The sequence below is a fragment of the Psammomys obesus genome, unplaced genomic scaffold (genome assembly GCF_907164565.1).
Source record: "Psammomys obesus unplaced genomic scaffold, mPsaObe1.curated_primary_1811, whole genome shotgun sequence".
NCBI classification, from domain to species: domain Eukaryota; kingdom Metazoa; phylum Chordata; class Mammalia; order Rodentia; family Muridae; genus Psammomys; species Psammomys obesus.
Window position 1 is genome coordinate 529,946 of NW_026594014.1, and position 17,255 is coordinate 547,200.

The 17,255-nt window shown below is 53.5% G+C and overlaps 1 protein-coding gene across 1 annotated transcript in view; it reads left to right on the top strand.

Annotated features, from left to right (window-relative positions):
• The first annotated feature begins 15,025 nt into the window (after positions 1-15,025).
• Tubb4a (tubulin beta 4A class IVa) overlaps positions 15,026-17,255 on the top strand; it is a 7,235-nt gene continuing 5,005 nt past the window's right edge. Inside the window, exons 1-3 of the mRNA XM_055617766.1 lie at positions 15,026-15,279; positions 16,441-16,549; positions 16,677-16,787. Coding sequence (XP_055473741.1) covers positions 15,223-15,279; positions 16,441-16,549; positions 16,677-16,787 — 277 coding nt within the window. The 5' untranslated portion in view covers positions 15,026-15,222. The remainder of the gene's footprint in view (positions 15,280-16,440; positions 16,550-16,676; positions 16,788-17,255) is intronic.

Below are 17,255 nucleotides of genomic sequence, written 5' to 3' on the forward strand. Positions count from 1 at the left end.
TGTGTGTGTGTGTGTGTGTGTGTGTGTGTGTGTGTGTGTGTGTGTGTAACTTTGACACATTAAAGAGTTGTTTATTTGATGGCCAGCATGTGATGTTGGGGGGTGGGTCCACTCACTCCCTGGCCTCTCCTGAGTCCACAACCGGCCTTTCTCCTGTTCCTGTGCTGAGGTTTGGGCGCAGGAGGCACACGCTCAGCCTCGAGTCTGCCCTGCAGTCCTCTCGAGTCTGTCTCTCCCTTTCTGTTTCTCTGTCTCTGACTCTCAAACCTGTCTCTCTCTCTCTCCCTGTCTCTCCTGCCCCCCTTTTCTTCCAAGCCCTAGCTCCCCATCACTGGACGCCCCCCAGGGTTCCCCGAAGTCCAGGGCTTTCGCAGAGGACTCTGGGACCATCCAAGACTCCCCACCCACTCATCAGAACCAAAGAGCCCTGCGGGACACCCACCCAGCCTCTTCCTTCCCAGGATCCCCTAGCCCCCGGGCCTTTCCTGCCCGTCCCCACCCACATTTTGGGGGCTTCCTGTCAGTGACCTCTTAGGACCCCAGAAGCAGAAGGCTGGAGAGTCCAGGTAGAGAAATCCCCCCCTAGGCCAGGGACATATTTCCCATTCTTTCACTGTTCTTGCCTGAGGTGGAGGGGAGACAGGAACAGCAGAGAAGGTCCCCAAATGAGGAAATGAGAGGTAATCGGAGCTGGGCAAACCCGGAGGACAGATGTCTCCTCATCAGGTTAGATCTGCTGACAAGGCTCAGGGCTGACAGTAGAACTGCTAAGCCTGCAGACCCCAGGACCGCCAGCGCTGGCGTGGTGGAAAGAGAAAGAACTGACACCCACAGAATAGTTCTGCAAATGACCTTTGACCACTACATGCACACATAAATAAATGTAGGTTTTTAAGTAAATAAACTTACTTTAAATTCTGACTAGCCCAAACCAACAAAAACCAGACCATTTATCTCAGCAGAAAACAATAGCTATGGAACGGAAAGGGAGTTGTTTGTTCTGTGTTCAACTTGCTGCCTCAAACTCACTAGACAGCCCAGGGTGACTTTGAACTTCTGACCCTCCTGAGTGCTGGGATACAGGCTCAGGCATGCATCCTCACTCCCAGTTTCTTCAGTGTTGGGGGAGAGCTCTACCTGAGGCCCAGCCCCAGGCTCTGCCCCACGTCTGGGGATGGAGCGCTGGGCCCTTACTCCGTGGGATGAGTGTGGGGAGCCCTCTCTGGAAACACAGGCCACTCCTTCCCTCCATTTGCTCCTGCACCAGCTTCACTGGGGAATTACAGGAAAAACCCAGCTGTTGGGGAGGGGTGCATCAACAAGATGCAAACATTGGGGTGATCTAGAAACCAGAGGCTCCACCCTGGCGGTGATTCATCTGTGGAAGCTCTGGCCCCTCGCACAGACAATCGCTTTTCAGCCACCTCTCTCTGCTGGAATCACCCTGCTCAGAACCATCCCACACCTAGGTCAGTCTTACACAAAGGGGATGCAGGGTCGGCCCTCTGCCTGGAATATTCTCCCCCTTCCTGCTCTGCTACACAGTCCAGATGTCCTTTCATCCTTATTCATACTCCAGTTGTCTTCGCAGTGGGTGAAGATGACAGATGAATTGCTCTGGCTCTGGCTCTAACATCTGAACCACAATTTTGAGGCTCCTACCCCACAGGCTCATCAGCCGCATCACCAGGAATTGGAACCACCAGCCTGGCTCAGCTAAAACTAACCCAACTTTCTCACTTCACCTTTCTCTCCTGCAGAGCCTGGAGGCCCCTTTATTCTCCTGGGAAGAAAATTGGTGGAGTTTCCAGACAGAACACACACTCAGAAGAGTTCACACAACTTAGAACAACCCTTTCCTAGCGCCGTGCACCTGGGAGCCCAGCTTTCAGAGAGCTGAGGCTAGAAGGTTGAAGATTGAAAGCCACCCTGAGCTACCTAGAGAGACACTGTCTCAAAGACAAAACTTCCTGTAGAAAGTATGTGTGGCACTCAGGAGGGAGGGGCAAACAGAGTTCCGTGAGTTTAAGGCCAGCCTGGACTACGTAATGAGAGTGGACCAGCCAGAGTTACTAGTAAGGCCTCCCCACCACCCACCCCTCAAAAAAGGAAAATTTCAATATTAAAATTAATTTTTTTTTGAACAGAATCTCATGTAGCCAAGGCTGGCCTGAAACTGCCTATATGTATAGTCAAGGATAAACTTGTAATCCTCCTGCTTCCACCTCCACAGTGTTGGTAGCAGATCTGTGCCACCACGCCTGGTGTGTGAGCCCCTGGGCATGGAACCCAGGGCTTCAAGGACACAGAGCAGGTACCAAATGAGCCACACCCCTAGCCCCCAAATACTGGACTTGAATCCCACACACACATACCCCTGCAGCCCAGCCCCTGCTCCTGGCTGCTAAGAAGAAATATTTAATATCTCAGCACCTCCTAATGAGCAGCAGCAGCCAGGCTGCCAGACCCTGGGTCAATCTGTTTACAATTAAAAGCCACAGCCCACAGCCAAGTATTGCCTAAGCTGGCAATGACCAGCATCTAGATCTGCAATAATACAGATAACAGAACCCCACCCTCACAATCCCATGATAAACCACACACTGAGCTCTTCATTTTTCTTTTCTTTTGACACAGGCTTGCTGCGCTGCCCTGACCACACTTTCTCAGCCTCCCAAGAGCGTGTGCAGGATGACAAGTGTCGTTTGCCGCTCTTGGCTCCACAGGAATCTTTGCTGCTCATCTCTGCCACCCTCCTTGACTGCCTCTGTTTATTAACTCCTTTTTTTGCCTCCCACCGCTGGTGTGTGGCCTCCTCAGCAGCGCCTCTGTCCGCTGTATCCCAGGACTCTCACACATGGAGCAAGGGGGATCTCCTAGATGTTTATGGGTAGAAGGAATGAAAGGAGGATGGGAAAGAGGAAAGGAAGAGAGGAGCAGAGATGAGTGAGTGAATGTGTCGGTAGGTGGATAAATGGATGGACAGATGGGTAGATGGACTGACGGGTGGATGGATGGACAGATAGATGCTGGATGGACAGGTGGATGGATGGTTGCGTGGATGGATGGGTGAATGGGTGGATGGGTGGGTAGGTAGGTAGATGGATAGATGGATGGACAATGGACAGATGGGTGGATGGATGAATGGGTGGGTGGGTAGGTGTAAGAGTGTAAAGAGGGGGAAAAGGTATACAGAGGAGAGCTCAGATCTGGTGCTGGTTCTGCGGGACTGTGGGTGAAGCAGGTGCAGCTCCGGAACCTGCTGTGGTGAGCAGCATGGGTCTTGTGACCTGGATGAGCTGTGGTGCTTGTCAGGTTGAATACATTTCCCTCAGTCCCTGCGCTTGTTGGCAGGCTCTGAGCTCTGGCTCAGTGGCACTCACCTGGGTCCTGTCCCAGCACCACAGAAATGTGGGGGAGACAACAGGAAACCTCTCAGTGGTGAGGAGGTGGGTGAGGGCAGTGCTGAGCAACCAATCCATTCTCAGCAAAGGAGAACTGTCATGTTTGGCTTGTCTTTCCTATTTATGAATACATGTTAGCTATATGCAACAATGGGTCCCATTAGAACATTTTCATTATTGTAAATAAATTATTTTGATCATATTTACTCGTTACCCTCTCGCTGGGGGGATGGTAAGGGAGAGGGCACCTTAGCCATACCCCCAGCTCCTCAGTTGGTTATTTTAGGCAGGAGCTCTACTCCTGACTCTGCCTCACAGCCCTATCTACAGCAAGGCTTTCGATCTTCACATCTCAGTCCCTAAGAAGCTGGGTGTCGTGTGCACACTGCCATACACAACTTAGTATCAGCTATTTTATTTTATAGGGTCTCCCTAAGTTACCTCCAAGTCCTCGGTCCGTGCCTTCCTCCTGCCTTGGTGTCCCAGTGGCGAGGGTAACGGGTACTTGCCACCAGCAGGCTCAGTGAGAGTCAACTCCTTTGTGTTGACTCGGAGTGTTACAATCAGCCCAGAGCCACCAGAGTGCTGAGCTTACAGACACGTACCACCCACCAGGCTTAAAAGCCAACTTTCCTGGCTCTCCCGCGGTGGGCACATAGGAGCTACCCAGCATAGGTCCAAATGCCCACCTCCTGAGAAAAATCCCTTTAGCTCATGGTGCCTCAGTTTCCCCATCTGTGGAGTGAAATGAACACCAGTGACTATCTGAAAAAGCAAGATGCCCCCTGGGAGGGAGCCAGAATGCTGCAGGCTATGCAGCAGGCGCTCAGTAAGTGAAGCCGTCCTTGCCACGGACAGCCAGCACGTTTCTGTGACTACACATGGACCACACTGAGCCACTGAGATCCAAGACACGGTTCCTGCCTTTGGGCAGGAAGACCTGTGAGGGTGTTTGAAGGGAACTAACTACACAGAGCCAGAACTCTGGAGGTGGAGGTAGGAGGATCAGGAGTTCAAGATCATCCTCGGTTACATGTCTAGTTGGAGGCCAGCCTGGGTTACAGGAGGCCCCTCAACCAACACCCCCCCCCAGAAAAAAGTGCATAGAATGGAAATGATCTCTCCAGTCTTCAAAAGGGAATTGGCCGGATTAACATCGGTGAGATCACCAGTCACACGACAGCAAAGACAGTTAGCTCATCACAGTTAGTTCATCTTTGAATCACCGTGACAGGATCTTCCGGGCTGACCAGAGGAAAGACAGCACAGGATGGCCCGGGCCATGCGGCTCTGTCTTGGAGCAGAGAGGAGTCTGCATTGCCTCCTCCCTGACAGGAGGAGATCTGCTGACAGGAGGATGTGGTGTGCCACGAGCTTGCATTTCCATACAAAGTTTTGTTTGGGTTCCTCCTCCTCCCTGCCTCCTCCTCCTCCTTCCTTCTAACAGTTAACAAACTGTGGTCAACTAGGTCCCCACTAATAAAGAAAAAGGTGGCCGCAGTCAGTCGTCTAAAAGAAAGGAAAATTTAGCATCAACACTAGGTGCTTCCCTCAGAAAGATGAGTCGGGGCTGGGTAGGCTGGGCCAGAGCTAGCTCAGTGATGGGAAATCAGCCAAGCTGGGTAGAAAGGGAATCCCAGCCTAGCCACCGCCTAGAAGGGACTCCCCAAACGCCGCCAGGGGAAGCAGCCATTGAACAGCCCAGTTAGCCACAAAAAAACACAAATGACACCCACAGTCAGGACACAGAACAGACACTCAGAGCAACCACAAATACACCCTAGTCATACACACCTGCACACACCACACACGCACACACACACAGAGAGAGAGATAGTGAAATTGTCAAACACACTGAGAATAAAACAGGCAAGGTATGGTGGCTCATCTCTATCGCTGAGCATTGGGAACCTAGGGTAGGTCATGGTCCCAAGTTTGAGGCCAGCCTGACTATGTAGAGTTTCAGGCTAGCCTAGGCTACAGAGATAAACCCTGTCTCGCAGGAAAGAAAGAGAGGGGAGAACGAGGAAAGAAGAAAAGAAAAGAAGAGCCATCGTCTCCCATTACCTGCTCTTTCGGAGAAGCAGGGTGAAGGCCCCAGCGCTCACGTGGCTCACAACCGCCTGCAATTTCCGATCCAATGGGATCTGACGCCCCCTTCTGGCCCCCACAGGCACTGCACTCACCCTCAGAAACATAAACAAAAGGAAACCTTTTTTAATGCTGGGGTCATTATATAACTCAGCCAGTAATGCTCGCCACATAAGCATGAGGGGCCGTGTTTGAGCCCTAGAACTCCTTTTTTTGTTTGGGAGAGAGAGGAGGGCCTAGCAAATGCTTGTGGTCTTTAGCTCTGGGAAGTTGTACACAGGAGGAACCCACTGGCAAGCCATTGTAGACAAATAGCTGTGCCCACAGACCAGTGAGAGATCCTCTCTTTAAATATACATATATAACAATAAGGGGCTGGGGAGACGGCTCATCAGTTAAGAGCACTGACTGCTCTTCCAGAGCACGTGAGTTCGATTCCCAGGACCCACCGGGCAGCTCACACCTGTCTGTAACTCCAGTCCGGGGCTTCTGACACCCTCACACAGACATACACGCAGACAAAACACCACTGAACATAAAATGAAATAAGATAAAATAAAATAAAATGAGTTAAAGGCAAAACCAAACCAACCACGGCGACAACAAACCATACTCCAGGCCGCCGAGGCTGTGAATTCCCTCCTTGCTTAGCCTTGCAGCCCAGCGCGGGGTGCGGGCGCCCCCTTGTGGACAGCAGCCTGGCCCCAGGGCTGCACGAGGTGCAGGGGAGGGTCGGCCCAGCATCTTTGCCGAGCCCTGGAAGGACGTGAGGCGAGAACCTGAGAGCCAGGAGGACCGCCAGGCCAAGGACCAGACCCCGAGACGCCTGAATGGCCGCGGGCTGCAGTCAGTGAGGAGGTTGTAGGTGGAGAGAGGCAGATCAGCGCGGCGCCAGTGTCAGCCAGAGCCCACGGAGGACGCTTTAGAGTGGGCTGTGGTTTCCGAGCCAGACCCTTCTCCCCGCCGTTCTCCCTAGGTCTCTCCCACTTCCCACATGGCAGTCTCCCGGGCCCTGCCCATTCCGTTGACCCCTTCTCTACCGTCCTCCCCGCCACTACCTTTCAGTCTCGGGGCCTGTTAGCTCCTCTCACCAGCGCTGTCATTCTCTCTACGCCCCGCCCACTTCCCCAGCGCCGCGCTCCCTGGAGGTTCCCAATTCCTACTTCTGACGTCATTCCCCTCTCAGCACCCCCCCACACACGTCCCCCACTGGCGGCCCAGGCAGACCCTGTTCAGTTCCCCTGTCCCGCCCCCTTCGTGGTTTCTTCAGGTCATTCTACCTAGGCTTCAGCAGCCTCTCCACCAGCACCATCCCACATCGCCATCATTCTCCCCGTCCCAGCTGCTCAACCAGTGCCTGCGAGTGTCCATGGGAGAAAGGGAGGCCCCGCCCACGTGTACTTCCAGCCCACCACGATCGGCAGGTGTGCACCTGTTCTGTGTGTGCTGCAGATCTGACCTGGCCTGTTCAGCCAAAAGTCAACTTGGGAAGGACTCGCGGTCCACCACCTAGCGATGAACTGGACATAGTCTGGGAACTGAAGCAGAGACCACTAAGGGAATGAAAACACGCCCACCACCCCCTGGCGCTCAGCCTGGACCACCTGCCGGGGATGTCACCGTTCACAGTGGGCTGAACCCTCCCCATCAACAGCAGTCAAGAAAATGCCTCACAGGCCCCCCCCCCCCCCCCCCCCCGACCCTGGCCAGTCTGATAGAGGCAGTTAACGCTGTCTGAGTCACCTGCCTTAAAGGCCTTCTTAACTTGACACAAGCTGGAGTCACCCACAAAGGAGGGAATGCCTCCTTAACATCTAACTGCGAGCAAGCCTGAAGGGCGTTTTCTTAATCAGTGATTGGTGGGGAAGCCCAGTGGGAACCGTGCCACCCCCCCCCCCCGGGGCTAGTGGTCCTGGGTTCTATAAGAAATCAGACTGAGCCATGGGGAGCAAGCCAGTGAGCAGCACCCTCCCAGCCTCTGCATCAGCCCCTGCCTCCAGGCTCCTGCCCCGTTTGGGTTTCTGTCTTAAGGTCCTTAGATGACAAACAATGATACAGAAGTATAAATAAACCTTTTCCTCCCCAACTTGCTTTGATCATGGTATTTCATCACAGAAAAAGTAATCCTAAAAAGGACATTCATTAAGAAATCCTGCAGGGTGAAATGCCACATGCCTGTAATCCCAGCACTCTGGGAGGCAGAAGCAGGTGGATCTCTGAGTTTGAGGCCAGCCTGGTCTACAGAGTGAGTCCAGGACAGCCAAGGCCACACAGAGAAGCCCTGTCTCAGAAAAGGAGAGAGAGAGAGAGAGAGAGAGAGAGAGAGAGAAGAAGAAGAAGAAGAAGAAGAAGAAGAAGAAGAAGAAACTCTAATAAAATCATTGGCTCACAGAACTGAGCCTGGATGTAATTGTTTCTGTTTTTCTTTCTTTTTTGAGTTGTGATTTTTAACTATTTATTCATTTGAGTGTTTTCCCTGCATATGTGTCTGTGCTCACTTGTGTAAAGTGCCAGTGGAAGCCAGAAGAGTGTAAGAGATTTCCTGGAACTGGGTTCAGGCAGCCATCAGCCACCATGTGGGTATGGTAAACCGAACCCCAGTCCTCTGCTAAAACAAGTGCTCTTAACTGCCTAACCATCTCTCCAGCCCCCTTGGTTGTTTTGAGACAAGGTCTCACTAGGTAGCCCCGGCTGTCCTGGAACTAGCTCTGTAGACCAGGCTGGCCTCAAACTCACAAGGCTCTGCTGCCTCTGCCTCCCCAGTGCTGGGATCAAAGCTGTGCTCCACTACACCCGGCTAAGATTGCTTGTTTGTTTGTTTGTTTGTTCATTTGTTTGTGCCTGTGGACGCGCTCACTATCTGGCTACGTTACTGGAAAGCCTGCCCAGGCATGTGTGGTCAACGACTGAATAAAAGAAAAACACGATGGACTAGACCTTTGAACTGTGACAAGAGAAATCCTTTTCTTCTTAGGCTGCTTTGTCAGGTCTCGTGACTAGACGGGTGACTAATACAATGGCCACATGCCACCACTACCCCCCGTACAGCCACACTCCATAGGGGACACGGCTGGAGAGCAGAGCACCCTTCTTGAGGAGCAGAGGGTTGGGTTGGTCTCTTGGTGCATTGTGATAAGGTTGTCTTCGTACTAGTCAGATGCTGGTTTCTGACGACAGGCTCCAGCTCGGCATTGCTGTTCTTACGGAGGCACAGTAGTTTGTAAACAACTCTTTTCAGCCCATGATTGCTTTAATAAAGATCTGAAGGACCAACAGCTGAGGCAGGAGTGGAAAGGTGGACTTCGAGGAGAGATAGGAACTCTGGGAAAGAATCTCAGGCAGGGGACTCAACACTGAGAACGGAGGAAGAAACAGGTGCTGGGACCAAGGGACTGAGAGGGACCGAGCCATGTGTCAGAATGTAGGTTAACATACCTGGGCTAACTTAAGTCAGAAGAGCTGGTTTGGAACAGCCTAAGCAACGGCCAACCTTGCATTGTTGAGAGACCGTTTTTCTGGGTCCAGCCATCTCAGGAACAAGTTCCATCTTGCTGGTAGGGTCAAAACTGAATTCATAGCCCCAGGCCCTGGAACCCAACCGCTATCCTGCTTCTTCAGGTGTTTCATGTTTGTCTGTTAATCAGGAAAGGATGTAAGAATGGAAGTTGCTGTATCCGTTATTAAACTAAGTCACACAGGTTGCCTGCCTTGACTTAAAGCTTGCTCACTCCTTTGTTCTATCATCCAGACCACAGTGTAAGGGAGGATGTGCCTGCAAAAAGCTGAGTCGAGGATCCTGAAGCCAGGTGACCTGGAAAGGCCCAGTCATCCATTACTTCCTTGTTCAACTCCTTGTATCAAAATACAATTGGTCAGTATAACAGCCCACCCCACTCCTGTTCACCCTTTTTTTTTTTTTAATGTACAATCTCCCTTCATGGATGAGGTTCAGATCCTGAACTGGCCACCTCTCTGTGTGCACAGAAAATAAAGCTTGCATGTTAAGCGTCTGCCTCTGAAGTGAGTTTTCTCAGCTTCCACCCCAAACTCAACATCATAATTAATAAGATGTCTCTGTGTCACTAGTCAGGAGCTGGCAGTCCAAGAAAGTCCCCTTATACAAAGGCTGGGACAGCATCTTTATCTGTTCCCTTCCCCCTAAGGCCAAGGAAGGGAGTCGGGTACTATGGGGTGCTATGGGGTGCTGGCTCAAGCTTCCTGGCTCTACCAGGCTGCAGTGAGTGGTACACTGAAGGGGCTGGGGACGTGGCTCAGTTGGTCGAGGGCCTGCCTCGCTGGTATGAAAGTTCTGTCCTGAGCATGGCACAAAACTGAGTGTAGCCTCTCTATCATCCCAGAAAACAGGAAGTAAGGGCAGGAGGGTCAGGAGTTCAAGGCCAGCACTGGATATTTGAAAAGAAGGGAGGAGAGGGAAGGGGGAAGAGGAAGATGGCAAGCTGACTCCAGAGAGGAAGGAGAGACCTAAGGAGTCCTTTGTGGCTCACCCTCACAGAGAGCTGGCACCTGTTTGACATCATGCCCACCCTGCACAGCTCTTTGGTGATGTCAGGAGGTGACAGGCCCCACCTCCTGCTCACAAACAGCTTTCACACCAATACCACACTGTTGTAAACAGATTGAGGCACAAACATATCTGTACCAGAACATGCATGCAGAACTTTGGGGAGGGGAGGAGGAGATAGGGTCTCACTTTGTCTCCTTGGTTAGCCTAGAAATGTCCAAGTAGACCAGCCTGGCCTTGAACTAAGAGATCTGCCTGCCTCTGCCTCCCAAGATCTAGAATTAAAAGCTTTTGCCCCTATGCCCAGCAAGCTCTTTTTAAGGACAGGGTTCTCCTCACATCCACCATGTAGCTGAGGGTGACCTGAACTCCTGATTCTCCACCTTCTGAGTGGGTTGACAGGTGTATGTGGCCAATTCAGTTTATTCAGTGTTGGGGCTTCTGTCCGGTTTGCCTGAAAACTCTACTCCTTGTCCGTAAGAAGGGAGGAGCAAGCTGTCTGACACAGAAAGCTGGTCATCTCCGTGGTCTCCTTGACCCCGGAGGTGATTGGTTTTTTTTAGATGTTTTTTTTTTCACTTTTTAAAAATGTATTTATATTTTTATAAATTACAGTTTATTCACTTTGTATCCTGCTGTAGCCCCCTCCCTAACTCCCTCCCAACCCCACCCTCCCTCCCTCATCTCCTCCCTGCTCCTCTCTAAGCCCACTGATAGGGGAAGTCCTCCTCCGCTTCCATCTGACCCCAGTTTATCAGGTTTCATCAGGACTGGCTGCATTGTCTTCCTCTGTGGCCTGGTAACGATGCTCCCCCCTCAGGGGGAGGAGATCAAAGAGCAGGCCAATCAGTTTATGTCAGAGACAGGCCCTGTTCCCATTACTAGGGAACCCACTTGGAGACTGAGCTACCACGGGCTACATCTGTGCAGGGGTTCTAGGGGTTCTAGGTTATCTCTGCCTGGGGGTAATCTTGCCTTCTGCATCCCACACAGAGTCCATGAAGATCTGCCTGGGAGACGTGACCCTCCTCCCGTGCCTGTAACTGTGCTCACTGCCCAGGGTGAAGATCCGTGAAATCCTGGTCTGCCCTGGTCTGTGAAGAGCAGCGCTGTCATCTTTAGTGACTTGGCCAGCCCCTCCTTGTCTATGAGCCACCTGTGGCCCCACCATTGGCCGTGTGTCCACTAGAGCCACCTCCTCCCATTGCAAGAACGGTGGAATCACTGGGATTGGATGCATCTAGCTGGTGTTGCAGGAAGGAACTGAGGAGGCAGACACAGCTCAGTGCCAACTCCGTCCTCATTTCAGGGGATCCTTCTACTCCAGACACCCCTGAGCCGGGCCAGAGGTTACTCCATGTCCTTTTGGTTCGGGGTCTGTGAAGATTATGACTCATTGTCAATTTGATGATGCAATCTAGAATCACCAGGGAAGAAAGTCTCAATAAGGGACTGTCTGTTTAGGTTGGGCTAGGGGACTGGCTATGGGGAGTCTTACCTCAGCTGATGCGGGACAACCCTGCCCACTGTGTAGGTAGGAGTCAGCTGAGCATGAGCACAGAAGCAGATGAGCACGAAGGCACTCATTTCTCTGCTTGTGACTGTGGATGCCACATGACCAGCTCCTATCTTGACTTCTCCACAACCGTTGAACTATAACCTGGAATTGTAAGCCAAAAAAAAAAAAAAAAAAAAAGCCCCATTCTCCCATAAGTAGTGTTTTGGGCAGAGTACTTTCTTGCAGCAGCAGAATTAAAACTAGGCCAGAGTTCGAGGGTGGGTTGTTCTTTCTAGGTGAGAGACTGATTAAGAGTTATTAACCCCAACGACAGACAACAGTACAGTGTGGGCTCTGAGGAGAGATCGGGCCCGGATGGCAGCGTCTGGTCCCTCTTTCCAGTTTGGAGGTGGAGGTTCTAAGTCACAGGACTGAGGAGCAGCCTGTGGGGGCGAGCCAGAGCTGGCCTTCCAGCTGTCTGAATCAGCTACGGGTGAAAAGGGCAGCGATCTAGAACAAGAAGTCACTGGAGCTGGGAAACCAAATTACTATGTTACTGTGTCAGGACTGTCACAATTTCACAAAAAATGGAATGGCCCTGGCAAACATTCCTACCCGGCCCCACCACCATCCCCCCCCCACACACACACACACTCCACAGTAATGGCACAGTTTGGGTTAGACTTAGAATCCCTGCCCACATCCCCCACAACGGTCATGTCCAGAACCCTCCGTCTCCCATCCCCACAGCTGCAGAGGACTCAAACCAAGCCAGGGCCACACACTAGACAGGGTGCCAGGAAGACAAGAGAAAGGAGACCTAGCTGTGTCGTGGCCTAAGATCCGGGTGAGGAACTGGCAGAAAGCTCTGGGGATGTGAGGAGCGGTGCTCGGGTGCAGCCACACCTCACAGCACAGAACCCGGCCCCTTACAAGGAGGCACAGCTTCAGGGCTGAGTCAGCCGCTCTCCCGCAACCAGCAGCCAGCACGTGGGGACAGACGTGACAGGCGGAGGCAGAGGCCCCAGCTGGGGGTTTTGTGATAGTGTTGGACCCTGGCAACATTATATTCTTGAAAAGTGAGCCATTTGGACACCAGTTTGTTTTGTTTTGACTAATACTAAGCAACAAAGTAGCAGTTCTCCAGGGATGAGAGCCCGGGCTTGGGGTGTTCCGGTTCATGGCCTATTTCCAGCAGCAACCCTGTTGCCACACTGTAGCAAGGCGCCCCGCCCTCCTTGAGCCTCCATTTCCCAACTCCAACTGGCGTGAGCCAGCACCGCCAAGCATTCCTTGCTTTAAAACCTGAACAGATTCCCATAACGCACTTGGAAAAAGATGTGGGCATTGGATGTAATGTAAATATCTTTTTTTTTTTTTTTTCTTTTTTGCAGTACGGGAGATGGAACTAAGAGGCATGTTCTAAGCGGGGCTCTACCACTGAGCCACGCCCCCAGCCCCTCACTGAGGGTTCTAGGCAGGAGTTCTACTGCCTCATATTTTCAGGATTTTAATTTCAAGCTGTTTAGAAACTCACAGCTGGGGAGGTCATAGGCTGGAGGGGGGGTATTATTGAGTATCATTGAGTGTAACTGTTGTTCTTCGAAGTTAGCTGACTTCTAAAAGCTTGTTTATACCCTGAGACAAGTGCTGCTCCTTATCTTGAGCCCAGGAGATTCTCTGCGCCGTGAACGGTGAGTGCAGAAGCTCCCGGATGCTCAAAGTGCTGAGGATGAGGAATGACTGTGCTCAGGCCTAAACAGCTCCGGAATGGGGAAGATGGAGGAAGAGGGGAGACGATTAACAGGGCCACAGTGGCATCTTCTGGGCGGCCCAACCGTCCTGCAACCATGAACACACAGCGGCTTCGGCAGCCTGCACAAGACTGGCTGTCCACAATCGACAGAGCCATACCTCTCCCTACTAAGCCATCCAGAGGACCCAGATTCAATCTCCAGCACCCACTCGGCAGCCCGCAGCTGTCTGTAACTCCAGTCCCGGGGGATCTGATGTCCTCTCTGGCCTCTGCCGCTGCGGCACGCGTGCAATGCACAGACATACCTGCAGGCAAAACAACCCATGCACAGAAAAATCAATAACTAACAAACTAAACAGGAAGGCTTGAAGTCGGGAGGGTTGGGGAGGTGGGGGTGGATCTGGGAGAAAGCAATCTGACTAAGAGAGAAAGGTAGGAAGGGAGAGAGGAGGAGAAAGAGAGGGAACGAGGGAGCCAGTTGTCAACCTCATAATTGCAATGAGGGACAAACAGCGTGCGCGCGGCGGTGGAGCTGGAGCACTTTCCCTGAGTCCTAGCCCCGAGGTCCTATAAACCCAGGACTTGGTGATGCACACCCGACAGCTCAGGAGGTGGAGGCGGAAGGATCATGAGTTCAAGGACAGCCTTGGCTACTTACTGAGTGGAAAGCCAGCCTGTACTACATGAAACCCTGTTGAGAGCATGGGGGAGGGGCAAGAGACAGACAGAGAGAGAGAGAGAGAGAGCTGTGGAGATAGCTGGATGAGTGAAAGCATTTGCTGCATAAGCACGAGGACCTGAGTTCAAATCCCTCCAAGCCGGGAACACGGCAAGGAGTATGTGTAATCTCAGAAACCCTACAGGGGGTGGGAAGGAAAACAGAACTCCTGGGATCTGGCAGTCCACGGCCAAGAAGAAAGACCCTGTCTGAAACAAGACAGAAGTAAAGACTAGGGTGCATCCATGCCCACTGACTCCCACGTTGGCTCACACAAACTCATGCACACGCCAAGTTGTTCTAGGCGTGTTGCTGATGTCTTATAATCCCAGCATTCCAGAGGCCAAAGGCAGGAAGGTCAGGAGTGCCTGGGCAATACAGTGAGTTCCAGGCTAGCCTGGGCTACATAGGAGAAACCCTGTAATTAATTAAGCATCAATGACGTGTTGGTGCAGGGAACACAGCGTGCTGTCCGTCTGTGGGGTCCAGCTATGCGTCTTAGCCCTCTAATGTTAGTCTCCAAGCCTTCCCAGGGGTGTCCCAGCTCAAAAGAGACCCAAGCCGCAGCCAGCAAGGGAGTTCTAGGTCCCTCCAGAGCTCCGCAGACAGTCCCCAGCCTGCACTCACATCCCCCGCAAACGCAAAAGGAAAACACTAGACGGTTCCAAAAGAGCCCTCCTTGAACCAGCAGAATCACACACACACACACACACACACACACACACACACACACACACACACACCTGCACCCTGAAACCAAACTTCCCTCTGGAGGGCCAGGAGCCAGGCGCCACCGCCCTTCCCCGGCCTCTCCAAAGGTTCTGAGGAAGCAGGGGTCTTCGCGGAATGAAGAGGGGAGGAGCAGACAGAGCCACTGAGGCTGGAACTCAGGTGTTTACACCGCGGAGCGTCTCCGCGCAGCCTCTGGTGGCGCCTGGAAGCTGGAAGTGGGGGTACACCGGGACCCTGAGGTCTCAGAGGAGGTTCCTGCGTCTCCAGGCCCCTCCCTTCATCTTCCCTCCATCCCTCCATCCTTCACTAGGAGCATCAGAGCATCTCGGCAGGCCCAGGAGGCGGAGCACGCGGCGACCCGGCGTGACGCGGGGCCGGCTCCCCTGATATAGAGGAGCCCGGCGGCGCAGAGTCAGAGCTCCGCAGCCACCTCATCCAGTCTCCGGAGCCACCGCGGCCCGTCCACACCGTCCGCCAGCCGCCACCAGCAGCGCCACCGCCATGCGCGAGATCGTGCACCTGCAAGCCGGGCAATGCGGCAACCAGATCGGGGCCAAGGTGGGCCGGGCTGGGGAGCGGGTGGGGGTGTGCAGGGGCGCGGAAAGGGGTCCCCGGCTCCCGCAAGACTCACCCAGGAATTCTGCATCCCAGGGTGGTGGGGGAGGGGAGCCGGGGCAGAGCCAGGCTGGGAACAAAGAGGCCGGTGATGGGGGCAGGGCCCGGCCTTGTGTCCCTTGGCCACAGCTGGCCTCAGAGCTGGGCCACTGTCACCCTCGGCTGCCCGGCACGAGGCGGCACGACCCCTCCTCCCAGGGCTGCTGCCCGGCTGGGCTGGCACCGAGTGGCTCCAGGGGGGCCCAGCCTCTCCCTACCCCCAACTTCCCCCTTCTTGCTGGCTCATGCTCTGCTGTGGCTCTGGGTTGCCCGTCACCTCCCAGCAGACAGCAAGCAAATGGCTTCAAGGATGTGCAAGACACAGCATCACTCAGCGTTTCCCGACTGGCCCTGTAACCCACTCTTAGCACTTAGCACTCTGGGAAGTAGAGGCAAGAGCCCCAAAACAGCCTCCTGGGCCACATGAAACCCTGTGTCAAAAATATAAGGGGTTGGGGCTGTAGCTCAGGGGTCAAGGGGTCACCCTTGCTCCGGTGTTGTGTACACACCTGTCACTCCAGCCGCTGGCGAGGTGGAGGCAGGAAGAGCGGAGTTCAGTATCATCCTAGGCTACCTAGTGAATTTCAGGCTAGCCTGGGCTTTGGGGGATCCTACCCAAAAAATAAGAAATAACTTTAAGAGGGGGTGGCAAGGCAGGGTTACTCTGTGTAGCCCTGGCTGTCCCGCAACTCTCTCTGTAGACCAGGCTGGCCTTGAACTCAGCCAACGGCCTGCTTCTGCCTCCTGAGTGCTGGGATTAAAGGTGTGCTGTCCGTCATAAATAATTTTTTTAAGACAGCAAGTCAAAAAAAAGCTATTCAACCCTTCAAGTAAACAATAGGGCAGGCGACACGGTTCCTCTGGGGCTTCGGCCAAACCTGGCAACACAAGTTTGATCATCGGGACGAACATGCCGGAAGGAGATAACCACCTCCAGAAAATTGACCTCTGACCTCCACACAAGCTGCAGCGTGAATGCACACGCACGCACACGCGTGCACGCGCACACACACTCATAACATAGGAAGATCTACTGAACTCTGCTGTCCCCCACCCATCCTCCAGTTCTGGGAAGTCATCAGTGATGAGCACGGCATTGACCCCACCGGGACCTATCATGGGGACAGCGACCTCCAGCTGGAGAGGATCAGCGTCTACTACAATGAGGCCACAGGTGGGGCAGCCAGAGAGGCGGAAATGTTCTTGGGGTGGGAGGGAGCTGGCAAGGAGAGGCAGGATGAGCCCTGCAGCCTGCTGGGCCCAGAGCTCATCCCAGCCTCCTCCATCTGCCATCCCCACAGGTGGAAATTATGTGCCCAGAGCCGTGCTGGTTGACCTGGAACCTGGCACCATGGACTCCGTCCGCTCTGGCCCCTTCGGCCAGATCTTCCGGCCGGACAACTTCGTGTTCGGTGAGTCCCTCTCCGGTGTGGGCGCACATTTGGCTTTGTCTCTAGAGAGAGGCTTAGACCACCTTCTAACTAGCACCAAAGAGCCTGCGTGACAGGGCAGTCAGGGATTTGATTAGGGACGCCAAGAGAGCCCCGGGGAGATGCGAGGGCCTACCTCAAAGAGGTTTGTTCTATGCTTACGCGGGGTCTCCCTAGCCTCTATACAGCTGAGGTTGGCCTTGAACCAACTTACGAAGCTTAAGCTGACCCTGATCCTCCTGCCCCCGCCTTCCCAGTTCTGGGATGGCCGCCAGTTTCCTGTGGTGCTGGGGCTGGAGCCCAGGGCTTCGTGCATGCAAGAGGAACACTCCATTTACTGAGCCCAGCCAGAGGAGCACTCTGGCCCCTGAGCCCAGCTCAGAGGAGCACTCTGGCCCCTGAGCCCAGCCAGAGGAGCACTCTGGCCCCTGAGCCCAGCTCAGAGGAGCA